Here is a 26,457-nt window from a genome sequence, read left to right on the forward strand (position 1 = left end):
CATGAACAGTGTAACTTTTATGGATGATAATCAACTCTTGTAATTGCGAAAAAAAAATCTCGTTTACGCCGTTGCAGGACATAATTATTTAACTATTACAAACTTTACAAAGTATAATACGCGTACAATCCAATACCTTTGCCCAAATGTATGTTTTGAATTTTCCCACTATACAATGGGTCAACTCGTCATGTACGAGTAGAGGTCATGCCAGAATAGAAATAAGAAGATTTTTACTCTCAAAATACTTATGCGTCGCCTAAAGATCGGTTTTCCTCGGATAGCGGTGCCGTCATATAGCGGCCGTCTCCATGCTAAATAATACGGCTCAATATAGATGTCGTAGTATTTGTATGGAGACGGCCGTTATATGACGGCACCGCTATATGACGGCACCGCTATCCTAAAACCAGAGCATAAGGCAAGAAGCGGTCAAAAATTTAGTTACTCTCTGAATTTATGTTATTACTGTATTAACCAAATTGGTGTTTAGGTGCGTATACATACCTACTGATAAGGATATAGGTATCTGGCGCTTGATTCATACAAGGAAATTGGACGGGATCAGCATAAAAACGCTAAATGATATGTGTGGTTTACATTTATCCTTTATTCACCGTCAACAAATGTTTCTACATCGACGGCTCCTTTCCTTGATTTCTTGCCGCCCACCGACTTGGCGTTGAACGCTTGTGCGGTCCTTTTCCTTAACGCGTCTACATCTTCATTCTCGTCTGTCTGATCGGCCCACTCTAGTACTAACCTCCTTCCGTAAAGATGGGTTGAGTGGCAGAGGGCCTCAAAAGCAGCCTGAAACAAAAGGACATAGAGCACTAGGGAGCTAAGCTAGGGTTAAGTGTTCCAGATATTTATGACAATAGAATTTCAACCTTAGCTTTCATAGTTTAGGTTCAAATTTGATTAACCCTTGCAAAAATGAATGAAAAAACGTACCTATTTTGAATACATCTTACGTGATTGGCGATTACGATGGTAAGAATGTAAAACTACTAACTCTTCTTGTACATAAAATATTTTAGACAGCCTTGCTTGGTTATGAAGCATTGAGGTAGTCAGTTGTCCATCTTATTATAGTTTCAATTCAATACTTAGGTACCAGACACAATTCACATACTCATACATATTATAATTTGTATTTAACAATTCTGGGAAAGTGCCCAAATGATGAAGCTTTCTAAGTTCTGTAGATAGACCATAGAGTTAACTACTAGCTTTGACCCTTAACCCATTCATGGCCACGAACCGCTGAGCGTACACAATACGCCGGGCCACCATACAAACCGTTTTTAGCTAAAACGTATGACTCAGCTTATGGGTCTCGAGCCTGGCGCGCACGGTAAATAAATCGCCGCTTATGAAGCCGGCCAGTTGAACAGCATTATGCAACATTTTTACTAACCACCGTTTTTCTGTGCCTATCAAAAAAAAACTAATTACTTATTGCAGTTTGGTTAGGCGGGTTCAAATTCCGATAATCCATAGCCATGGTCACAAAATACGAAATCACTAAACAGCACAGGAGGAGTATAAAGTCGCCCACGAATAAATCGTGACTAAATAATATTTCCCATGTTACTCCAAAATACATTTCTAATAGGGGGGATGGGATGAATCACTTCTTGAACTCTTGTGACAAATACCACATGAAAGATAATACCGCCGCCGCCGCTCGGATGCATTCCTTGTTTATTGTCCAAGTGTGTCCGATAAGCTTACACCTGGTCGGTCATTTATCTTTCTTTTGGTAAACGCCATTATATTAGTAACAATAGAGAACTTAAAATGTGTTATAGTACTTACTTTCTAATCTGCCGTAAAAACCACGATGTTTTAAAGAACTTGTAAATATTTGTCACAAACTATTTGTAATACAATACATATTAGTTAGTGATGACTGTTTCAACGGCCTTGTTTTATATTGAAACTAAAAAAAATTAACCTTAACATCATTGTTAGTAGGTAATTGCCTAAGATACAATACAACGATCAGCAAATATTATGACATAAAAGTACAGTGGGAGAAAATCCTAGTTGCCTTACCCCTCATACAAAACAAAATATTATTATACTACGGTTTGGTTCCTACAAAATGTGGCTTACCATCATCCAAACAGTAATCGGTTGTAAAATGGTACAATATCAAACAGCTTCAACATGAAATAAGCTTTAAAACCAGCCAATAAAGTTTATTTTAGCCTGCTACGGAAACATTAGTAGTTTTTACAAGTAGCGCCAGGCCACGGTGACCCATACCTTGAGCCATGTCAATAACTTCTGAAATATATATATTTCTTGTATTTTTTAAATATGTATTTTTCTGTTTGCTTGCATCGCATATGTATCTAGAATTTCAGTATATTTACTATATTGCACTGATAGTAAACCAAACTTGAATATTCTAGACCCTGTTTTCATTAAAAAATACGTGTTTATAATTTTTTAACCTAATATACCTTATAGAAATGGTTGTTAGCTTATATGATACTTATGTTATTACATCAAATTACGTTTCGTTTAAGTTTAAATCAGAATTTATTCAAGACTCACATGTGAGTCACTGGCCCTGCGGAACTGTTTGAGCATGACCCATACGCTGAGTCGCTGGCCCTGAATGGGTTAATGGTACCTATATCTAATATTGGTGGGACATAATAGGCTCACAGTAACATTTTAGTATACCTTAGCATCAGCCTTTGCATGGTAGTCTACGAACGCAAACCCTCGATGTTGATCTGATCCAGGCGACAGTTTTTTCGGCAACCTCAATGTTTTAATTTCACCAAAAGCCCTGTAACAACAATACCTCAGTTAAAACAGGCGTATATGTAATTTGCCACAAACATTTGATAGTAATCGAGAATTCAGATAACAGTACGAATACGATTATACTTTGTTTAGTTGGGTATGGTTTGTACTTGTATTCATAACTGTTATCTGGAAATTAATTACCTGAATATTTCCTGTAACTCATTTCTGTTGGCTTGGAATGGAACATTACGAACAAGTATCTTGGTGCCATTTTGAGCAGTATGTTTCGTGTCCTTTTTATTTGTCTTCACTTCAGTTCTGAAACAAAAAATAAATCGTACCTAATTTTAATACTGGTACTCAATTATTTACATTTGTTATTACAATTTGTAGAACAAGATATTGATAAGGCAGAAAAAATGTAAATATTAATTACACGGATGTAGAATTACTATCACAATGTTCAATCTATGTAAATAATCACACTTCGTGAGTGACTTTATTCTTGCATTGTCTTACGATCTCGTTATCTTCAAGGCAAAAGTAATAAGACTACTTAACTAGTAAGACATACTTTCTTTGGTTATTTCGTCGCATACCATCAGCTCAGACTGGACCATTGTTCAGTAGGTACTAATAAAATATTCATACTAACGTGTTTCCTCGCTCCGATCGCTTTAATTCCAAGGTTTTGCCATCTAAAGTGGAACTCTGCAGCTCTTTCAAAGCTTCATTGGCATGGGCTTTCTTGTAGAACTGTACGAATCCGTAACCCATAGACAAGAATTGACCAGGATTTTTCGGATCCTTCTTTTTTGCTACCGTTACACTGTGTAACTTTCCGCAACCTTGGAAATGCTGTGAAAATAAATAATTCATTCATTATTCATAAATATTGCACAAGATTTTACTTTACAAGTTATACTGGTTAAATAGTAATAGTAGGTACCTGTTTTAAGCTGTCCTCGTTTGTTTTGAAATTGAGGTTCTTAACAAATAGCACGGTATCGTTTTCGGGATCTCCCATCTCAACTTTTTCCTCCACTGTTTCAGGTTTAGATTCAACCTCTTCCGCATTCATTACTTCATTCTGATCCGTTTTCTCACGTTTCCTCTTTTCATTTGTTTTCGGTGCATCTTCGACAATAGGCTGCTTATGTTCCGCTTCTGATTTCTCTGCCGTTTTAATAAACACATTCTCGGGCGCCCACTCCAAATACAATGGCGCGTTTTTGAACTGTGAGTAAGCTAATTTAGTAAAGGCCTTTTTGGCTTCGAACGGTTCGATGAAGTCGATTAGAGCGGATATGCCATGTTTGGGCATGAGGAATCTGGCGATGTGGCCGTGTTTTGCAAACAATGCTTTCAGTTCTCCGTTATCGGTGTTTGCTGGTAAATTCTTGACAAGTATGCATGTTTTCGATCTCTTTTTAGATACCTACAAAAGCGAATTATGCGAATTATTATTAAGCGAATATGAAAGATTTCACTTTTATTTTTATGTCATTGATTTAAAAAAAAAACGTGTGATGTGCTGCCTGGGCAGGAGTCACATATCCCCTCGGCCTGGAAGGCTGGAGAGGTTTACCGAGCTAGTCTCAGATTTGAGAGAAAGGGGACTTACGGGTTGTTAATACAAACACGGATAGTTCACTGGTATGGACGGGGCTTTATGCCGTTTATTGAAAACACTTAATATCTAACACTTATCACTAATATGCCCCGGTGGGCCGGTTCCCTATGGTAGCGGCGGGATACGCGAGTGCTCTAGGTAATATAGACGCCAACCTAGCTCCGGGTTAGATCGCGGTAGGCGGGTATGATAGGGAAGATCGAGGACAGGAGTTACGCCGGCCCGCGGTGTCCGCTACGGGCCCTGCGTATGAGGATTCACTGGCAGGCGGTGACCGCTCCAGCCCGTGATGGAAGGGAACAGCCTGGCCTAGGCGCACATATGTCACCCCGGCCGCGACCGCAGGAAAGGGACTAGGAGAGGTGTGTTGCCGAGAAGCGGCGGGGTCGGAATGGGTCTAGGCCAGGCTGTTCCCTTCCATCACGGGCTGGAGCGGTCACCGCCTGCCAGTGAATCCTCATACGCAGGGCCCGTAGCGGACACCGCCGGCCGGCGTAACTCCTGTCCTCGATCTTCCCTATCATACCCGCCTACCGCGATCTAACCCGGAGCTAGGTTGGCGTCTATATTACCTAGGGCACTCGCGTATCCCGCCGCTACCATAGGGAACCGGCCCACCGGGGCATATTAGTGATAAGTGTTAGATATTAAGTGTTTTCAATAAACGGCATAAAGCCCCGTCTATACCAGTGAACTATCCGTGTTTGTGTTAACAACCCGTAAGTCCCCTTTCTCCCAAATCTGAGACTAGCTCGGTAAACCTCTCCAGCCTTCCAGGTCGAGGGGATATGTGACTCCTGCCCAGGCAGCACATCACAAACGAAGCACATAATTATATACAGAAATAAATAATTAGTTTTTAGGGTTCATACAACCCAATGCGATACTGATAGATATACATGTAAGCGTCATAGGCTATCTAGAGTGACCGCTCACTATTAGACAGCCCTCACGTTTATTTCACACCACGGTCATAAAAAAGTATACTTACTGTATTAAAGGCGTCTAAATATACTCCATTGTTTTCCAAAAAATGCCTGGTTTCAGAGACTAACTGCGTCTCGCCAAGCGCCAGTCTTACAGCGGCACTTGTAGCTAAAAAATAATAGTGTTTAAATTAAAAATACCGAATTTGTAGTCGCAAAACCCCACTTCTTTACCAAGCAATACACATATAATAGTAGATTGTACAACAAGGGCATAAAGTGACCTATCATTACCCGAGGCAATTTTTTGGTCTGAGCGAAGCGAAGACCAAAATAGTAGATGAGGGTAAAAATGGACATTTATGCCCTTGTTGTACACTCTGCTTTTCACTTCGATTGCGAGGAAAATATACAAAAAATCAAATATTTTAGGTTATTTTAACGTATTTATTCAAGACTAAAGAAAATTGTTCTTGGGCCGGTCGGAGGCGCGGAGCACGCCGATCGGGAGAGCGCCGGTCGGGGGCGCGCCGGCAGGGCTGGCAGTTTGTATGGCAGAATTTGGACTTTATTGCTAAGTCAATAAGGGTCGTAATAGATGATTTTACTTTATGCTCTAGAGCATAAAATGCGATTTTATGTCGTCTATGCACGACATAAAGGTGCACTTTTTGAGCATGAGAAGTGAAAAATATATCATTGACAATAGGAACAAACAATCCATCATCACTTCATTTATGATGATAACGTGAGAAGTTAGTCACAGGTGTATGTTTCACGGGCGTAGCCAGGTTTTAGTATCGGGGGGGTTCAAGAAAATAAAACGACTAAAAGTACATAAAATAACCCTTATACAAGAAAAATATTAGAGGCTGTGCCCGCGGCTCCGCCCGCGTGGAATTCGGTCTGTGTCAGTAAGCGGCTAATTTCTAATCCTAATTTCTCTCCCTCTCCCCTGGAGGCGGAATTTGAAGTAGAATTGACAGATGGATATGCTAGAGGACTGTAGTCCAGATAAAATATTTTACAGTTAGGTACCACTAAATAAAACTACACTCCAAAATCAATAGTTTTTTTCGCCCTTATTAAAATTTTACACGTGATTTTAACGACAGAGTAGGTGTATATCGGACGATACAGTAAGGTATACGCACGCGAGCGAAAGCGAAGCGGCCTGCCTGGCTAGAGCGCCACTCACCGTGGTCTTCTTCAGACTCCTGAGGAAGACCGCGTGCCGTTTGTAACCTCAATGCGTTGTGAGACGTTCGCGAATGATTCGATTTTTTTCGGGAAGGCATGGAAATGTGTATAAAATGCGAGTCCCAAATCGTTTGACTCCGCAAACGACCAGTGCCGGATTAAGATATTTTGATGCCCTAAGCATTTCTAGACCATGGTGCCCCCTCTCTCTAGGGTCATCAAGATTACATTGATTTTTTTTGGTAAATTGAGTGACGTTCATTGCCGCATTACAGCTGATAATGGAAATCAGTCACATCATTTTATCACGAAAATTGACAGTGCAGCAGCAGTAACTTTGCAACAGAGTACTTAATGCTGCTGTAGTCGCCATATCTTAGAATGTAATTGAAAACGCGAACGGAACGAGCGCGAAAATTTTTCGATATAAAAACGCAATTTGATAGACTGTTGTACATTTATACTTTTTAGTATGGAAATCAGTCACAAAATTTTATCACGAAAATTGACAGTGCTGCAGCAGTAACGTAGCAACAGAGTAATGCTGCTGCAGTCGCCACCCGAATGTCACCTTTGTCATATCTTAGAAAGTAATTGAAAACGCGAGCGAAGCGAGCGTGAAAATTTTTCGATATAAAAAACGCAATTTGATAGACAGTTGTACATTTTTACTTTTAGTATGGAAATCAGTCACATCATTTTATCACGAAAATTGACAGTGCTGCAGCAGTAACGTAGCAACAGAGTAATGCTGCTGCAGTCGCCACCCGAATGTCACCTTTGTCATATCTTAGAAAGTAATTGAAAACACGAGCGAAGCGAGCGCGAAAATTTATCGATATAAAAAACGCAATTTGATAGACAGTTTTACATTTTTACTTTTAGTATGGAAATCAGACACATCATTTTATCACGAAAATTGACAGTGCTGCAGCAGTAACGTTGCAACAGAATAATGCTGCTGCAGTCGCCACCCGAATGTCACCTTTATCATATCTTAGAAAGTAATTGATGCGATCCGATAATCGACGATGGCGCAGAAATCCAAACCACCGTATACTAGAGGTAATAGTTAGTAATCAATGAAATATGCCGCACGCCTGTTCTTATTTTAATTCTATGAATGTTAATATTCTGAACTTTTCGGGGGGTGTTTGAACCCCCAAAACCCTCCCCCTGGCTACGCCCGTGGTATGTTTAAAGAATTGCTTAATGCTGTTGCATCCCGATACCGGTGTTTGCCGGCCGCTGGGCTCAATCTTTATAGTAAGTAATACTAGTCATTATAGTTACTATAGAGGTCAAGCCTCCTACCGTCTGGTGTAGACTTCAGCAGAGCTCGACGCGCCTCATACTATATATGTGACGTCCCACGGGTAAAGGTACCTTATGGCGGTTGGCGCTTACGCTATTATTAACGCCGCTCCAATATTATTGCGGCGCTATGCGACGTAAGCGCCAGCCGCCATAAGGTACCTTTTGCCGTGGAACGTCACATATGAAACTGATAGTCATACTTCTTTAATGTGACGTCACCAATCAAGAGCAACACAACTGTGGATTACGACAGGCCTACTTGAATACCTAAAGAATATTTTGAATGTGGAGTCTGAATCTGCTAACAGCTGAAGTTAAATAAGTCCGACCGGTGCATCTCTCGGTGGCGACACAGCTAATATTACCTTGATCTCAGGGTCAAAACGGCATCGCGCGTAGTAGGTTACTTTATCACCGTGTCAGTGCATAAACTTCTATTAATTTCATAGCCATGGAATCATCTTGATCAGAGGTTCCCATCCTCACCACCAGACAAACAAATATTTAAGCTCTCTTAAGATTAAGTCTCTCTTATAAGGCGTCCTTCGCCAGATGGAAACTCCAGATATAGTTAGCTTAAACGTGAACTTACATTTATTATCGTCGCTGAGGAGTTGGTCCTTGGTGGTGTTGTAGTTAGTCGCCACGACGTCCGCGACGGCGTTGGCGCCCAAGAACAGAGAGTTCCAGTTGTGGGAGGATTTCGCTTCCTTCCGCAATTTCTTTGCTTTTTTCTCTTTGAATGTTAGTCCCTCTAAAAATTTAAAAATAATTTAGTCAAATATTTTCACTGTCATAATAAAAATTGCTATTTTATATATCTGAACAAATATGTGGGAAATGTCTGAATGTGACTTTATTGTTAAGGCATTAAAGCTCATGTTTAGATATTTTCTAGTGTAAAATAAAGAAGTTACCGTCAAAAGTCGTTTTTCTGACACACTTTTATTGCTGACGTGCAGTCTGTTTCTCATTTGCATGTCTATCAAGTACCTACTTCTACAGATCTTTCTAACAAGCCTAAGCTCAATGGGTTATTCCATCGAAGAGTTCTTTCCTTCCGACTGCATCATCATAATTCATAATTTTGAACTAAAAGATATTTTTTAAGAAAAACTGTTACGTTCTTGGTATAGTTCGTAGGCTTCAAATAGAGCTAGTAGATGCTAGTAGACCTAATATTGTCTAGTTAACAATAGACAATAGGATTAGCCATCGGGCTCTATTAGAAACCTACGAACTATACAGTGTTTTTTGTCGTTGGCGTTATAAAAGAGTTTAAAAGAGTTCATACATATGGGGCTGTCCGTAAATTACGTATTATACCGTATTTTTGTATAAAATCTAAAATCATCCAAAAATCATGCTTCGAATGACCCCGTTTCCTCGTACGGATGTCCAGACACCCCCCCCCCCCCCCCCTCCCCCCAATTTGAAATGACGTAATTTATAAATAGCCCCTATGCCGAAAACATGTTTTTATAATTTCTGGTTCGCGTTTTATAAAAGACTTCTAATTAGTAATAGCAGTTTGCTATTCTAATAACTAACCGTCACCGCTGTCGTCGGTCTTCTCTGTCCTGGCGGGCAGCAGGTGCAGCATGCGTCCGCAGAAAGCGGTGCCATCTAGCGCCGTGTACGCGGCAACTGCGTGCTCGGGCATCATGAACGTGACCGTGGCGAAGCCTTTCGGTTGCCGCGTTACCGCATCTATGGGCAGGTTGGTCTCTGCTAGGGGACCTGCACATGAAGGAATATGGTTATAGGGAGCGTGCATGAACTGTAGACGGCAGCACAGAAGCTCCCTATTCATTGGCGGGAAGCATTGTGTCAAGTTTCACTATTAAACCCTACTATGCGAAATAGAGCCAGCGTGAAGTGTAGGGGGCAGCACCTACTTAGAAGCGGGAATTGTTTTTGCTTTCGATTCGGGTTACGAGATGGCAGACCCTCCAACACGCACAGTCTTGATAAAATGAACTTAGCTGTAATGCTTTTTAAATCTACTTAAATAAATAAATTGCATCAGTAATTGTAATTTTAATCCTTACCAAACTTTTCAAAAAGACTGGTAATTTCTTCTTCAGACACGATATATGGAAGGTTCCGTATAAATATACTGCCGCTTTCGCCAATAGATTCTTCATTACCCTGGGTCTAAACATAAAAAAATTAACACGTAAATTTTGTAAAATATCTGTAAAGTTTTCAGATAAAGAATACCACTTTGCTAGATAACAATTTCTAATTATGTCCATCTGTATTCCAATGATCGGACATGATAACAGGCAGGACAATTTTATTGTTATAAGTAGTGTTGTGTTCCTGCCGGTGAGTAAGGTTGCCAGATCTCACCGAGGGTGCAGAGTGTTAGGGTCGACAACGCGCATTTAACACCTCTGGAGTTGCAGACGTCCATAGGGTCCATAGGCTACGGTGACTGCTTACCATCAGGCGGACCGCATGCCTGCCATCGGCGTAGTATAAAAAAATGATAGATGTTCACGGATAAGATACTGATCAGTTACCTCTTGTTTTTTTCGTTTTACATCGTTCTCCTCTTCTTCTGCCGCTTTCTTGGCCTTGTCTTCATATTTACTGACATGAACGCGATTATTTCCTGAATAACATATACATACGTAAACATAAATGCTTAATACAATTGCTTTTAATTTAAGTTTCGAAAGCTACAAAGTACATATTTTTAATCAGTGCAGTTAAAAAATTGAAATAAAAACTTAACCAGTGTTAATATGTAGGTATGTCATTGCGATCATATCAAAGAGTTATTAATAGTAGAAGAGGTGTAAAGTCTTCGAGAAATTTGTCCCTCGAATTTGTCAGCTATTAAAGTAGTCATTCAAGTCACTTTATGACCCTATAATACATATATATTTAATTAACTCTAATTGTCAAAAGTTGATGTTAAACACTTCAGTTACCACAAAACATATGGTATCATCAGCGCCATCTAGTTCGGCCTTTAAACCCGCGTCTTCATTCAATAACATTTTGATACAATTTTTTTTATGTTTGACGATCCTTTTGTGAAATTCTTAGTGTTAAATTTGATCTGTATAATAATCCAATGTTATTATGGAATAATATTAACATCAATAAATAGCTCTGATAATTAGATTAAGATAATATGTACCTAATAACTATTCGTAAGTGCTTGTTCCTAGGCCTACGTGAATAAAGTATATTTTGACTATTTTGACTTTGACACTTTGGTTATAGTGTTTTAAATGGTAAACAAGGTTTCACACCAGTATACATACCTAAAAACAATTTGTCTTTAGCAAGTGCCTTTTTGAACTCTTTCTCAGTCCTAAATCCAACAAAGCAGAATCCCGACAGTTTCTTTTGTTTAAGCCCGGGCAGCCTGATGGAATACGGCACCAGAGGCCTAAAGAACTCTTTGACATCCTTCTTCTTACATGTGAAAGGTAAACCTGTAATCTGTCAGAAATCAGATTAATAATGTTAACAAAGGGTTTTGTAATTAAGGGCTTTGTCTATTAGTTTCAGCTATATATGTGGAAGCTTGTAATTTGCATCTAGTAGATAAGTCTATTAACCTATGTATATTAGGCAGTAAGCATAAATAAAATAAAAAAATTACTGATTGTCAACGAGAATGAAATGAAAAAGCATTACAATGTGGCAGTGTTATCTAAAATAGATTTCTAAGTGGTATTCAAAATTATAGTAGGTACTTACTTTAATGTGGAAGAGAGGCCTGTTTCTCACTTTCTTTGGCTTATCTTCTTCAACTGAAGTAGGCTTCTCAGGAGCTTTCTCAGTAGTATAACCATCTACCCTTTTCATCAGCAGTTTCATATACTAAAAGACAGAATTTGGACTTAATTGTATATTTTATTTTTATAACATGGACAAAAAGTTAAGTAGTAAGAACTATAGTTAGTTTTTTTTAGCATTAGAAAAATACTACGCGATATTGATGTCTTTTAACACATTCAGGGCTAAGATCCCGACTGTCGGGTACAGTGTTCGTAGCGACTACGCGCTCCATACGGCGAAACCGTGGCTACGCGCTACGAGCGTAACCCGTAGCACTTAGTGGCGATGAATGTGTGAATTGAAAAACGCTTTTTAAAAATCAGTAACTATTACTTATGAAAGCAAAAAAATTTAAATAAACGTATATGATTCATAATTGTTACATATTTGCCGTGACTTATGTTTTAAAAGTGGTTTTCAATAAAAAAGACACATTAAGATAGTTTACTACCTTTTTTCTAATGCTAAAAAAACAAACTATAGGTAAAATTTACATGAGCTCTCATATTGCCCACATTATATAAATCAATAATATTTTACCAAACAATTTGATTACATACAGCTACACATATTTACAACAAGTTACCTCTAAATCACTGATCTGCTTATTGGCTACTTTATCTTCATTGTTTTGGTCACTCTTGGGCTCAGGTGTCTCAGAAGCTTTCTCCTCCGATGCTTTTGGAGCGCTCTCATCTTCCAAGCCACTGTCATGCTCATCACTCTTTGCTGCCTCATCCAGGGTTTCCTTGATCCAACTAGTGTTATCATTCATATGGGCTTCCATGAATTCCATGAATAGGGGGTCATCTTTATGCTACAAAACATTAAAATATGGCTAATTTGGTTAATACATTTCGATATTGTTGGGAAAATATGAAGTCAAGGAAGTAAAGTTTCACTTTGAAATAATATGTTAAACAATAACTTATTAGATTAAGTAAAACACAGGAAGAAACAACACATTCTGCTTCAGAAATTTGAGGCTTGGTTTGTGACAATTAAAGTTACCAAAATATTTTATAAACAGACGATTCAGTTTTAATATTGTACCTTTTTAAGCAACTCCAGTATTTTTATTTTATTTCTCTCTTTCTTGTTGAGTTTCTTCTTTTCTTTCTTTTCATCAGGAATATCATTTTTGTGCAGTTTTTTGTAGGCTGTGCTGTCTGAGGCGTACTTGCTCCAGGCTCTGGGTTTCTTTTCATCACCTAGGTTAGCACAGATTTCAACTTGAATCTTCATAGAACGCACACACGTTCCATCAAAGTGTTCTCTTGCGGCGGACGCCTGCTCCTCTGATCGGTATCCCACGAAACCGAAGTTCCTGAACTTGCCATCCTTAGTGTACTTCAGTTGTACATCTGTTACTTCGCCTTTTTGTCCAAAAAGTTCTTTTAAAGAATCGACTGTTACCTATAAAAGAATTGATGTAATAAGTAGGCTGTTTTGATTGTAAAATGTAAGATATATATAAATAAAGTACATACCTTATTTGGTAAGTTTTTCACAATTAATCGAGACATTTTAAAATATCTTTTGATGCCAATTTGTGATATTTTATTTAGTTAATTCCAGCACGTGCATTGTGTTTTTGTTCGTACTGTCAATATGTCAAACGTCAAGTGTCAAAATGCCATGCAGACGATGCGTTCATTTACCTACTTGTTTCATACATGTTCCATGCTTATTATAGAACATTATGGCTTTAGTTTTAAGAATGAGTAATGAATTGCATTCAATAATAGATGTTATCGTTTTAATATATATTTTGTTAATTTTGCTGATGTCTGGTTTTCAATGATTTTTAAAAGCCATCTTGAGAAATTATCGTGTATTTTTTGGTATCTGAATGTAGCTTTGCGAAGATATATATGTGACGTCCCACGGTCAAAGGTACCTTATGGCGGGTATGGAGTTATGCATACCCCAGTAATCTACAATAAATAAGCTATCGATAACACAAAAGATCAACCTTCTAGGTTGCGTAGTTACAGAGATATGATTTTTTGAAAATAATGTTGTGAAATGAGCAACTTTACGATAGAGAAGTTTTAAGTTTAGCCGCCTAAAAAACTATGTTCCTGAAGTAAGTTACATAGTTGACTACAAATAATAATACCTTATATATCTGAAATTAAAAAAATATTGCGACTTGTTCTGTAATGCAAATAGAAACTTTTGATATCGACTGATTTATGTGTATACTAACCAATCTCTTGAAAATAAAGTTTTATTTAATTTTCACGATTGATTGCAATGAGCTCTCAAGATTTAAATTTTATCTATTAGAAAACGACACTGACAGACAGTTTAAGCAAAAAACAATACCGATTTAGAGGTGAAAATGTATTTTCTGACTTTTTCATATAAAATCACAAAATTGAATATTTTTACTTTTAATGTGACACACAATCAATTTTTCTGAGCACATATGAAAGAAATTCTGTCATTCAAATGAAATAAATCCTAAAACCGCAACTAAATACTATATTAAACCCCTTATGCCACTTTAAACTTACATAACAATAACAGTATTTGCTCCATACATTTACGAAAAGGTACCTTATGGAAATAAATCTAATAATACATCACTACAAAATATCAATCATATTACAGTTTATCTTTTATGAATAGAAAATATTAATTTACATTAAACTGCCCCAAATTTAATTAGTTCTTCGTCATAATGATCTTAAAAAAGACCAATAATTTGTATGTAATGAAAAGGTACCTTGTGATTAAGTTACATGATGAGGCATGATGATGATGGAACAGTTAGGATAAACTAATAATATTTTGGGGTTAAGATGGTATAAATCGTCTATTTCCTATCAATAATATATTTCGGTTGCTATTGAAGATAAGCGGCATTGAGGTTCAATGACCTCAGATATTCCATAAGGTAATGCGTCGGATATTGGCATTTTTCAGCACCAACCAATGGCTGATTTACTGCATGCGACCAAACCAAATGAAGATTATTCTAGTTAAGAAAGACTTGACGAGAGTAACTTTGGTATAATAGCAGGCTACTTGGATTTGTAATGTCGGTCGATGTACGGTTATAATATTTGCGAGGCGCCCCAACCAGAACTGAAATTATCAAATTAGTTTTGCAGAATGCTAATACAGTTCTCTACCAAACTTCTTTTCCCGTATTGACTAGTTTTTTTGGGAATTTTCAATCTTTTTTCCATAAGGTACCTTTTCTACTAAACTCGGAGACGACATTACTAGGCTTATAACTAACTTATAACAAAAATAAAAACAGGTAAACAAACGTTACGCATTAAGGTTTCAGATCACACAATAAAAAAAAATTGAGCATTTTTTCACCTCTTTACAAAACATTTCATATCTCCGAAACTAGAAACCCTCATAAGGTACCTTTTTCCGTGGAACGTCACATATATACATGCAATACGTCGCAGAACTCACACAGGCAGCGTTATAAAGCATAGCTCGAGTAGCTTGCCTGTAAAAAAAGTACGATCTGTCACTGTCACGTCAGTTCAATTTTATCTATCAGCTCAGCTGTGCATCTTACAATATTACTTTGTTTGTTATCGCTTAACATTATATGAATTATTGAGAATTGTATTCATCTTGCTTCCTCTAGCAATTAATTATTAGAACACCATGTCGACTGCTATGACATTTGGCCAAAAACAGTTTATACCGACGCCACCAGATAAGGGAAGTTTTCCTCTGGATCACGAAGGAGCCTGCAAGAAAACTATGGTAAAGTACATGAAGTGCTTGTATAACAACAACAGCAACAACACCATGTGTCGTGACGAGGCGAAAGAGTATCTTGCATGCAGAATGGACCACGGATTAATGGCAAAAGAAGACTGGTCGAAATTGGGCTTTAAGGATGAGACTGCACAAATAAAAGAAAAAGCGTAATAACTTCAAAGACTGGTTGTAAAGTAAGATATTTGCCATGTTTATAATAAATTAATTAGTTTGTTAAAAATCTCTGTGACTTCTCATTTAAATAGCATTTTCTAGGGATTCCTCTGAAAATTTTTAGTCGGTTTTGCTCCTACCTGAAGGGTAAATTCTCCCTTACTGATGCAATACTATTAATTACTTTACTTATGATTTTTTTACTAATATATGATTATCTTCAGGGTTTGTCTGGGTCATAAACAAATTTAGGTTCTTATTTGTCTTTACTGCACCCAAATTAAAACATTTTTGAATCAATATTCATAATTTTGGTACAGCCTAAAACTATGTTAGAACCAGTTTTAGGCAATATGTATTTCAACCAGAAATTAGGCCTCATTATTCTTAACTTTCAGCAACATTAGAGTCTTCTGTTTTCCTATATTAGTATGATCTGTCTGTCACAAAGCCTATTTTTGTTATTACATTACAAAGATAATGGTTTGATGGTAATATTGAGGCAGTGAGAGGTAAGGTAGATGGTTAAAAAGGTGAGGTGAGGTGAGGTAAATATGAGGTCACACTATCTATCATTGCTACATCAATACAGCTATAGACTAGTAGATTATTTTGGTAAAGGGATTTTTGCAGGCAGTATTTTATTTGGAAAAGCCTATACTCGTAAACTAAGTAAACTTTAAAATCTCAATTAGAAATGAATAGTTTAGCAGGTATTTTAACTGTATGCTTTCTACCAGTAGAATTAGTTCAACTTGTAGCCATGTCATAAGTAGGTAGTATGACAGGCTATGATCCATATTGTATAAAATAAAAGATGCTTGTTTGTTGTAGGTATAGCAAAGTGTGCTAAGTGATAATAATAGTAAATTCGTAAATGCTGTAATTTTTGTAGCAACACTGTACATGACTAATATATAGTTAATTAGTGTTAGAATTTTTTCGTAGGCCTAGCTGGGTGTACTTTAGAAGTATATCAGTAGTAATATTATAGGATTTGTTAATGTCAATAGGCAATAGGGGAATGAAATAATTTAACCAAAATACATCCATAAAAAGTTCTTTATTCTTAATACAATTTTGTATTATTTATATTAACTAAAATGACTTACATAAAGATATAAAATTATGTACTATAATATAATAGGTTATTTAATAGAAGATTATAAAAGTTTGATTTATTTTATCGCCAATCAATTGTGGCATTTTTAAGTAAATATCACAGTTATTATTAAATTACTTGTGACCAAAATAAGTATTAAAACACTTTTTTTCTTCTTACTTAAAAGAACAAAAAGGAATTGTTAGGTTATAATAAATTTGACAAACACAAGTCTTCACATGGATTTAAAGTAATATCTATGTAGGAAATAGTGTTTATATTTTACAACTGCTGATTGCACAAGATATAATATTAATTTAAATGCAAACATTGTGGGAAAATATCCTTATGAGTTGCTTTATGACGGCAACATTATATTAATGCTAAGTTTAATATGACACCACAATGACACACATCAAAATATCTGAAGAAAATTTATTCTGTACAAAAACTAACTATAATAAGCACCATAATCATTCCACAAAGTTCCGAAAGCATTCCCAGATTGGCAACTCAGCTGAGGTTTATTTGACTGGTCAAAATGACAGATCGTGACATGGCCATCTTATGTCAAATTTTTGTGACCACATCACGCGATCTATTACATTGACGAGTAGAATAGGCCCCCTGTTCCATAATATTTTTTATCATTCCACAATACCATTTATCTTTATATTTTCACAGTTCCGTAAGGCCATAATCTTCCACACACCACTTCAGTATATCATTTTAAATGCTACATTATCACCTAGGTATGTTAATGAATATTGGTACATATCTCTAGAGAATGTATTTTACAGATTACAGAATATGTGTACCTCTTTTAACCAGCATAAGATTTTTAATCAATAACATATTAATTACGAACAATTGTTTAGAGAGTGAAGTATTAGTGAGGAGTAGATAATAAATACTTTATACAATATACACCTAAAATCGCATTACATCTAATTAAGGCAGTCCTGTAGATATCATTTGAGTAGGTAGATAGACAAATATTAGGTATTTATAAGTAGATAAAGGTGAAAACAATACACTTATTAATAGGTAGGTGTAATAATATTATGTAGATTGATAATTACATAAAAATAATATATTTTTCACATCGAAGGACAATACAAACTGTACAGAAGCTAAACGAATGGTGTTATATACCTTACATGTCATCAAACCGAACTCGATCGTTACTGAGATCAAAATGTACATACAACATTACTAAGAAATAATAAATCGCATCAATAGGTACTACAATTATACTAATAGGTTTAGTAATTATCGTAAATAGCCATAGTCATAATACTAAAAGGGGCAGTGCGTAATTTTGCGCAGTAATAATTCTTAATTCTAAGACTCAGTTCCGGCATCGTTCCGATATGTTGTTGTCGATATATTAAAACTCAACCACACCCCTAACTATAGCATGCTCCCAGTACCAATGTACGAAAGAAACAATTTTCTAAATACGAAATCAGTGCCGAGAGCTTGCTCTTACCAAAGACGTTACTCTATTTATCTAATCAAATATCGTAACCGTAAACTTATGCGAAGGGTATATATTTGGCATAGAGTAGAAGGAGGGTAGAGAGTAAAGGTGTGAGAGAGTGCAGAAGCGCACACGGCTGGGCCGCGCCGGGAGCGGGCGCGGGGCGGGGCGCGGGCGAGCGCAGCGTGGACTCGGGCGCCGGCAGCGCGCGGAACGGCGCGCGGCGCCCCACGCGCTCCTCGGGGCAGCCCATCCAGAAGGACGCCGAGGCGTACTGACGCTCGTGCTCCACTCGCATCTGCAGGTCGTTGAACTTCCAGAAACCCTTGCCTTTGAAGAAGTAGGTCTTCCCTGTTGACAAAAATATGCGTTAACAGTTATCTACTAATCAAACGTGCCTTTTACTATTTAGTAAGTGTCTTTATGGCACACGTCACCGTTTTCGCTGAGAAAGCGACTATTCCGATTCCGATATGGCATTAGGTTGCCGATTCAAATTCCACTCGTGGCTAATCATTTATTATAATTTTGCTACTAAACATGATAAGTGCTTAAATTATAAAATATGTAGTTACCATCTCTCCACTGGAAGACGCTGTCTATGTTGTAGCCGACGCCCTTCCACATTGACATGTCCCGCGGGTAGTCTGGCTCCACGCGCCCGTCATTTTCGTCGTACCTAAAATAGTTAACATCCATTTAGTATTGCACATACGATATAATAGGCACTTATCTAGAGGTAACATAATAAATCTATATTCATATCATGAAAGGGCTTCTAATATTTAAAGTATTTTGTACTCACTTCCAATACATAGTGCCGCTGTAGAAGTATGTCTTGCCGTTGTGGCCCCAAACCATCGCGGCATCTAGTTTCTCTACACTCTCGGGCAAACCGAGATCCGTTAGAGGTTTGGGGTAGCCGCGGACCAAACTCACTTCATCAAACAAGTACAGTTCTTTACCTGAAAACATACGTTTGTTTAATAAAGTAGCCGACGTCCATAGGAATCTTTCCATTACAAAAACATTATACCAGTAATAAACAGTTTTAAGATTACAAAGAATAAAAACAATTAAAGTATGTGAACAGGTTTAGCTACTTACCGATAAAGAAGGCAATTTTCTTGTCTGGTCTCTCGTAGACTGCATCCACATGTGTTAGATCTCTCGGTAATGCTATCCACATTCTTGAAATTTCAATGGGATACTCTTTGTATCGGCCATGTGCTCCTATCCTCCAATGATACTAAAATAAAACAAAGTAAATGATTAACATTATGATGGGAATACAATATGATAAGTCAAAATAAATTATGAAATGAATATTTAATTTATTTGATAATATAAAACAGATACATACAAAACTTAAGAACTAAAACCCGTTCTGAGCCATGCCGGGTCCAAAGGTCCCCATCACACTTGCAGCGTTACCCCGCTGTATGGCGATGGAGACCTGTTGGACAAGCCATGACTCAGAACGGGGGTCATTCCCCTTTTCCCTTAGGCGCTTGCCGATCTCTCTAAATAGCTCACGCGCCTCCCGTCCCCAGGGCCCGGCTGTCTCGACGGCAACGGGCACAAAGTCGTAGTTGGCTCCCAAGGCAAAGTATTTTTGGTGCTTGTTTTTGGCGGCAGTCTCTGCCGCTGAGCCTGCCGACTTAGCGGTGTGTCCTACATGGGACGCAGCAAATGTACTCACACAAGTTGCGTCCCATATAAGACACCGCCCTCTCCGCCAGGGAACCAAGGTCAGCCCGTCGGGTCGTTTTCCGTCTGTTCGAGACAGCCCTGGTGGTTCAAGGAGGCACGGAACACCCACCGACAGCATGGCTCGACGTACGAATTATGAATACTTATTAATATTCTTATATTGTTCGTAATTTTTTTATGACAGGAAAAGATATGTGATACTGAGTACTATTTATAAAAAATAATTGTGATCGAATTTGCTGATATTTCACTCGAATCATATGTGTGGATTACCGGCCCAACGTGCATACTGTATGACATTGTTGAATGAAGCTAGTACTTACCCTATTCTTGAATATGAACAGTTCTCCACGTATAAGTGCCACGGCGTCATAGCTGGTGTCGCATGTATCTGGTTTGTCGGAAGGCGTCGGCTTCGCCGTAGGTTTCTCGGGGTGATACGCCGGTTTGTTCGGATACGGTCGGGTCGGGTTCTGTCTTGGATTGGTAGGGTATTCGGGTCGTGTGGTAGGGTAGCGGGGTCGGTAGCTGGTCGGGCGGGTAGTCGGGGGTGTAGGGCGCGGACGCGGGCGCTGCGGGTACTCCTCGCTAGAATTCCGATGAGGCCGCTCGGGTATGTAAGGTCGCTGTGGTTTCTCGGGGTAGTAAGTAGGGTACGTAGGATTTTGGGGATGGTAGTGAGGCCAATTAGGGTTGTGGTGGGGGTGATGATGATGTGGCCTTCTAGTTGTAGTAGTGGTAGTTGTTGTAGTCGTTGGTGGCGTTCTCCTAGGTGGCGTCCAGTTAGGTATTTTTCCCCATACTCTCTTTTCTTTTGGACCTAAAGAAAGACAAAACAAGATAAAAATTTTACAACCCCGATTGTTAACTCCAATAGTAGGTAGTAACGGGTGTTTTAAGTTTATTGGAGCTGTCTTGCAATAGGTGCTTAAACCATTTAAGTCCCTGAACTATACCCCGTAGCACATCGTAGCACGTAGCAGCATTTTTTACTGTTGTAGAAATATGTGTCAGTAGCTGTGGCTTTTGAAGTCATACAAGTCTAAACGATTTTTTTATATGACGTTTGAATGTGGGTACATTTATATATCGTGGTGTATAAAAAAACAGATATGGATTATAGGTGGAGCTAAAATGTCCGGGGTCTATTAAGTCTTATTTTAAAATCAATACACCGTTTGGGATCATTTTTTTTATAGTTTTAAATACTCACCATACATTTGTTGAATGCCATTCCTGTCGTCGGCCGGGAGCACGAAGTTGGGCTGGATGCCCTGGTACCACGGGAACATGAGCGCGCCCTTCACGGCGCTGTGGCTGAGCCCCAGCGAGTGCCCGAACTCGTGCGCGGCCACCGCAAACAGCGACGTCCCTGAAAATAATGTTTTTACTTAAGAAAAGTATGCACCTATATCTGACATTTTCATTTAATGTTAATGTGTCTGTCTATATCTATAACTATAATTAATTTATAATCATAATATTTAGGTAAGTAGATGTGTTTAATGGTATCATTAACCGACATTATTAACGCATTAAATCCTCACTTGTATATTCCAGGCGGCTTATTCAAGAATGTAAATTTGAAACAGATATAGCATATCAAAAAGATGGCTACGCTTGATAGTTTTTAGTTAAAATATGTGACTTCGACGAACAAATATATATTAGGTACATTCTATTGTGCAAGAAATATTATACAATAAATTTCCCGTAGGTGTTGAGCGAAAATTGATAAAAGCTTTAACGTTCAAAGGGTTAAATCGAATGCAAAAAAATGCATTACACCGTTGAAATTTTAACGAATCTGCGCGGGCTACCTGTCTGGCTTAAATGTCAAGTTCAGAAAAAGCGAGCCAAAGGTGGATATTTCCACATGGGCGGGCGGACACAATCCGGCGCTGGCCGTTGTTCGGTAAATTATCGCGTGTGCGCACATCGTAATCGCAGAACGCATATTTGCGCGACTGCGGTGTACGATGGGGTCGCCTGCTGGGTGATGTTTGCACTTGCAGTGTCCACTCTCCAGTGAATTAACATTATTTTAATCTAATCCATAATAGTTGTGTGCGTTACGCCTTCGTAACCTACAAAACGAAATGTATGTCGGCAACTAAGTATGTACCTATATGATATCTAAAATATTTAATTGCCTATTACAATTAATCGGCAACACGTCTTAATATTTAATATACCTGTACAATTAGTACAATTACTGAAACAATGTTGCTGAGTAATTAAATTATCGACATATAAGTAGGTATTACGGCATTTAAACAGCACTGCGCGATATAGAGCAATCGAAAATGGTGATATGTACTTAGTAGGAAAATCGCTCGAACTTAGGTATCACACGTTGCTATATGTTTGATCGCTCTGAGGTTCAGAGTAAATCAGTATGACGCGCAGGGGCGTATTTTGAAATTTGGCGCCCCGGGCCAATACGTTGCGCCGCCCCAGAAGTCAAGGAAGAAAAACAAAATGCAATCCGCTAGGGGCGGCATATGCCGCCTCATGCCGCCCCTGGGGGTTGGCGCCCCGGGCCATGGCCCGGTTGGCCCTAGGGTAAATACGCCCCTGATGACGCGATAACGTTCGTATAGATGAGAAAACTAGTAAATAGAGTATCGATTTATGCTAAGGTATCCCCTGTGGCAGAAACTTGTTCATTGCTGTCGGAGTAACATGTATTAAAATCTGTCAGTAATAACATGGCAACAGGTGAGTTGTAACTGGAACTGATTTTATAGCATTACACTTAAAAGATTTTCATAGCCTAGTTTAACATTGGTTGGTGGAACTGGATTTGGAACTGTGTAGAGGTTTTACATATGTCAGGTGGACCTACGACCTAAGTCGGTACATACCTATCTCCAGCGTTTATTCATATTGTCGTATTTAGGGTAGGCTCCATAGTATTGTGCAAACGCGAAGGTGCGAACTAGCGCTCGCCGCCTCGCCCCGCCATTTGCATGTCAAACATCGCTGACCGCGACATTCTCATTTCCGAACGTTACAATTGCGTTAACTTTTCATGGAACTACCGGCGCTACTCTAATTAAGTGAAACTTTCGTGGCTGCTTGCTGTGCCTACTTTTTTATGTAAGTACTCATTAAATTCTGTTTAAGGGCGGGTTGTTTCGCCTGAAATAGTTGTTAATAGTCGTGAGCCAGCGGAATTTCTTATAGTTGCAATGTAAAAATGTGTTTTATTATGCTATATGTTCTTCGTGGAATTTGCATGCCTATATTCACTGATGAGGTATTTACTATGGGTAAACCTAAGTATAGATATTCAAATGAGCCTATGAACCGGTACAATCGAAAGTCCGCTGGAATAGTGGTAGAGTTAGACCAAGAAAAGTCTGCAGCGATGTTGATAGCCCACGTAGCAAACTTCTATGAAATTATGACGTATAAATAACACTTGCACTACGAGGGCTATCGACATCGCTGCAGTCTTTTCTAGGTCTAACTCTATGCTCAAAACTCAGTCATAAGTAATTCTGACATTTACCTACTGGAAAATCTCCAGCTGTAAGTAGACGTTGAGATTATCTATTGCTGTTACATTGTATTTATGTGTTGTGTTTAATCTATAGTTGTGTTGTTGGGTTTGTGTTTTAATACAACCAGTTATTTATTTTATATAAATTACCTTCCTCATCCTCGTTCTTGGGCTGCAGCAGCCACAGCTCGTCGTCGTCGAAGTGCGCGTCGCCGCCGTGGCCGCTGCCCGGGAAGAACGCGTGCGCCAGGATCGAGCCGCGGCCATCGAACGCATACGCGTCGCCATGCTGGCCTCTGGAAACACAAAACAAAACACCCGTGTCACATCAATGTACTGATAAAGTGAACATGAAAGAGTTTTAGTGTCACGCGGACCGTCCGTGCGGATCGCTCCGCACCGGACCAATATGTATTAAGTTCAGGGAGCGTTATAGAGTAAAGCTGACTCGTCCGCGCGGACAGCTTTCTCATACAATTTGGTGGTGCGGAGTAGTGATCCAAAAGACTCGAGCCTTTGGAGCTCTATTTTTTAGGGCTCGCCTCATCTGTTGACGCCTAAAAGGCTAAAAGCGTATTTAGCTCTTTAGCCCCCGAGCCTAGTTCTATTTAAGAGCCCAGACTCTTGGGGCTAATAACCTTATTAAGCCCCTAAAAAAAGCCTATGTAGCTCTTTAGCCCCAAGCCTTAATAAGGTTATTAGCCCCAAGAGTTCTTAAATAGAACTAGGCTCGGGGGATAAAGAGCTAAATAGGCTTTTAGCCTTTTAGGCGTCAAGAAATGAGGCGAGCCCTAAAAAAAGAGCTAAAAGGCTCGAGTCCTTTAGATCACTAGCTGCGGAGCGATCCGCACGGACGGTCCGCGTGACACTAAAACCAGCCTTTAGGTAAAATATGTAATTATGAATATAGGTGCCGTACTATATATGTAGAATTGACCAAAGTACTTAATAAGAATCTAATGTAGTTGAGTTTAAAACTAAAAATGATGCAATAGGATAGTGTTTTATTAAAAGTGGCAACATTAAGTTTCAACGGCAGAAAACAATGGCGGAGTAGTAATATATTCATTTCCCTACAAACAACAGTTAGCCGATGGCGCTGGAGCAATCAAACTTGCGTCCCCGGGGCCCGGCGCGGCACTCCACTACCCGCGTCTAATCATTTTTAGCGACGCAAAACAACGAAAAGACCGGTCTGCGTATAATTCACGCCATATTAACCGAGCCCGAGTATCGAGTTTTGTGCGGAAGTTGTGCTATCAGGAGGATACGATAGGGTAAATAATGTTGCACTGAGGCATGTTGAGCATGAAGCGCCTGTAGTGTAGAATTCGTAGAGTAAATTATGTTATCAATAAAGGGAACTAATTTTGGTTATTTTCAAGAGTGATAATATTTACCTAATTTGTGAAAAAAATAATAAACGGCGGCCCTTGGGTATTTAGCCCCAATGCGGAGCTATAAGGAATTCAGCTCGTCGTCTACAAATATCCAAAACATAAATAGTAGGTACATCGCATCCTTTAATTTAATTAATTAGATTTTGGGTATTTAGTAGGTATGAGGAACTAAGCAACTGATCGGAAGGCGAAGTAATCGCGAACGAAACGAAAAGGTACCTTATGGCGGCTGGTGCTTACGCTATTATTAACGCTCCTCCAATATTCAGCTGGGCAATGGTACCTTTTGCCGTGGAACGTCACGTATGTTTACTATTTCATATCTAATGAGTCTCTAATTCTTTTCCCGAATCGCGCCGAATGTCTCCCTATCACTCTTCCATATTAGTGCGACAGAGAGACATTAGCGTTTCGTTCGCTACTGCGAAAACGATTGGCATCTTGGCTAAGCCCCATGCATCTTAGATAGTTTATAGTTTTTGCTTGCTCCTATGGTGGAGGTTCGTCTTGAGGAATCAAGACCTCCTATTTTCCGTCATTTATTGAGTGTAAGTAGGTAGGTACTTACTTAAGAAGATAACGAAGGTCCGCTTCTCTATACAAACGTAGTCCCTATTATGGAAAAGCAAGGGCATAGCTATGGTCATAAATGAGTATATGTGTTAGGCTGTGGTTGACATAAATATACATCAAATTGGAAAACGGACTTTCCCTAATGTCAATACACAGAGACGAAAATGGAAACTACAATTGTATGGGGAAGCGCGGTTCTTCGCTATCCTCTTACCTAATACTATACCGGGTGTGGCCTGTAACACGAGCAAATAATTAAAATATAGATTGTACTCTTCATACGATGACACTTTTGTTCAACAACTTTTAAAAATTATGAACTATTTAGAGTCCCTATTTTTCATACAAAATAAATATTATCTTCAATGGACGCCATCGCCACGCCATATCATTGTGATTGACGTTGCTTGTCACGCCTTAAACATAACAAAATTCGCAATACATTGCGTCTTAGAATAAACTTTAAAGTGTATTAAAAATCAAACCACAAGTAATTTTTGAAAGTTGCTGAACAAATGTTGGTCAGTATGAGGAGTACAGCCTACAGTTAAATTTTTTGCTCGTATTACAGGCCACACCCGGTATAATACATATACAGTCACCTAAATATACAATATAATACATAGGTACATATATATACAGTCGCGCGTGGATTTATTGCCATTATTGCTATAGTCTCGCTGAGTACTCGCTATAGCAGTAATTGCACTTACATCACCAGCGAGTTGGAGAACGCAGTTAAGTTGTACGTATCCTTTATTACTTGGGTAATATTACAGTTTATGAGAGCTATAAATCTCGCAGACGCATATAATGGTCGTGTGGTGTGTCGGCGCGATCCGCGCGATGCAGTGATGATGGACCGCTGTACGGATTCCGTGCGGCCGAAATTGATATAGCACCTTGTTAAATAATTGTGTTACATCAATAAATGCTCTTTGAGTTCGATTAAATCCAATGCGCGTGAACTTATGTTCTGAGGGGCTACCGCGAAAACCGAAATTCGCAAATTGCGGGGATCTTACTCTTTTACTCCAATGAAGGCGTAATTAGAGTGACAGAGAAAAATGCCCGCAATTGACGATTTTCGGTATTGGCGGTAGCCCTACTGTTC

The 26,457-nt window shown here is 38.7% G+C and overlaps 3 protein-coding genes and 1 long non-coding RNA gene across 4 annotated transcripts in view; 2 read left to right on the forward strand and 2 right to left on the reverse strand.

Moving 5' to 3' along the window:
• Nucleotides 1-26,457, forward strand: part of LOC134796152 (uncharacterized) — a 118,307-nt gene that overhangs the window by 79,095 nt on the left and 12,755 nt on the right. The gene's annotated exons all lie outside the window — the stretch shown is intronic.
• Nucleotides 586-13,285, reverse strand: LOC134796149 (probable RNA-binding protein 19). Its single transcript, XM_063768121.1, has 15 exons — nucleotides 13,140-13,285; nucleotides 12,703-13,065; nucleotides 12,236-12,466; nucleotides 11,569-11,691; nucleotides 11,127-11,307; nucleotides 10,374-10,465; nucleotides 9,897-10,002; nucleotides 9,397-9,585; nucleotides 8,438-8,599; nucleotides 5,394-5,497; nucleotides 3,719-4,207; nucleotides 3,425-3,627; nucleotides 2,971-3,087; nucleotides 2,701-2,809; nucleotides 586-810 (listed from the first exon to the last, which is right to left on the reverse strand). Exons 1-15 carry the CDS (start codon nucleotides 13,173-13,175, stop codon nucleotides 610-612), a joined length of 2,706 nt encoding a protein of 901 aa, XP_063624191.1. The 5' UTR covers nucleotides 13,176-13,285; the 3' UTR covers nucleotides 586-609.
• LOC134796581 (cytochrome c oxidase assembly protein COX19) lies at nucleotides 15,200-15,633 on the forward strand. The gene has a single exon (XM_063768755.1). It carries the CDS (start codon nucleotides 15,292-15,294, stop codon nucleotides 15,559-15,561), a length of 270 nt encoding a protein of 89 aa, XP_063624825.1. The 5' UTR covers nucleotides 15,200-15,291; the 3' UTR covers nucleotides 15,562-15,633.
• LOC134796150 (matrix metalloproteinase-2-like) overlaps nucleotides 16,613-26,457 on the reverse strand; it is a 207,453-nt gene continuing 197,608 nt past the window's right edge. Inside the window, exons 6-12 of the mRNA XM_063768122.1 lie at nucleotides 23,521-23,666; nucleotides 21,076-21,234; nucleotides 20,186-20,682; nucleotides 19,257-19,398; nucleotides 18,955-19,114; nucleotides 18,725-18,828; nucleotides 16,613-18,500 (exon numbers count right to left, since the gene is read on the reverse strand). Of these exons, the coding sequence (XP_063624192.1) occupies nucleotides 18,205-18,500; nucleotides 18,725-18,828; nucleotides 18,955-19,114; nucleotides 19,257-19,398; nucleotides 20,186-20,682; nucleotides 21,076-21,234; nucleotides 23,521-23,666 (1,504 nt within the window). The 3' untranslated portion in view covers nucleotides 16,613-18,204. The remainder of the gene's footprint in view (nucleotides 18,501-18,724; nucleotides 18,829-18,954; nucleotides 19,115-19,256; nucleotides 19,399-20,185; nucleotides 20,683-21,075; nucleotides 21,235-23,520; nucleotides 23,667-26,457) is intronic.

This window comes from Cydia splendana, chromosome 13, assembly GCF_910591565.1.
Source record: "Cydia splendana chromosome 13, ilCydSple1.2, whole genome shotgun sequence".
NCBI classification, from domain to species: Eukaryota; Metazoa; Arthropoda; class Insecta; order Lepidoptera; family Tortricidae; genus Cydia; species Cydia splendana.

Excerpts from the sequence above, each read along its gene's own strand:
- LOC134796149 (XM_063768121.1), bottom strand. The coding sequence starts at position 13,175 with ATGTCTCGATTAATTGTGAAAAACTTACCAAATAAG. Across the intron at positions 10,003-10,373 it reads TAAAACGAAAAAAACAAGAG|ACCCAGGGTAATGAAGAATC; the intron begins GTAACTGATCAG and ends TTTTATGTTTAG. Across the intron at positions 3,088-3,424 it reads CGATCGGAGCGAGGAAACAC|AACTGAAGTGAAGACAAATA; the intron begins GTTAGTATGAAT and ends TTTTTGTTTCAG.
- LOC134796581 (XM_063768755.1), top strand. The coding sequence starts at position 15,292 with ATGTCGACTGCTATGACATTTGGCCAAAAACAGTTTATACCGACGCCA.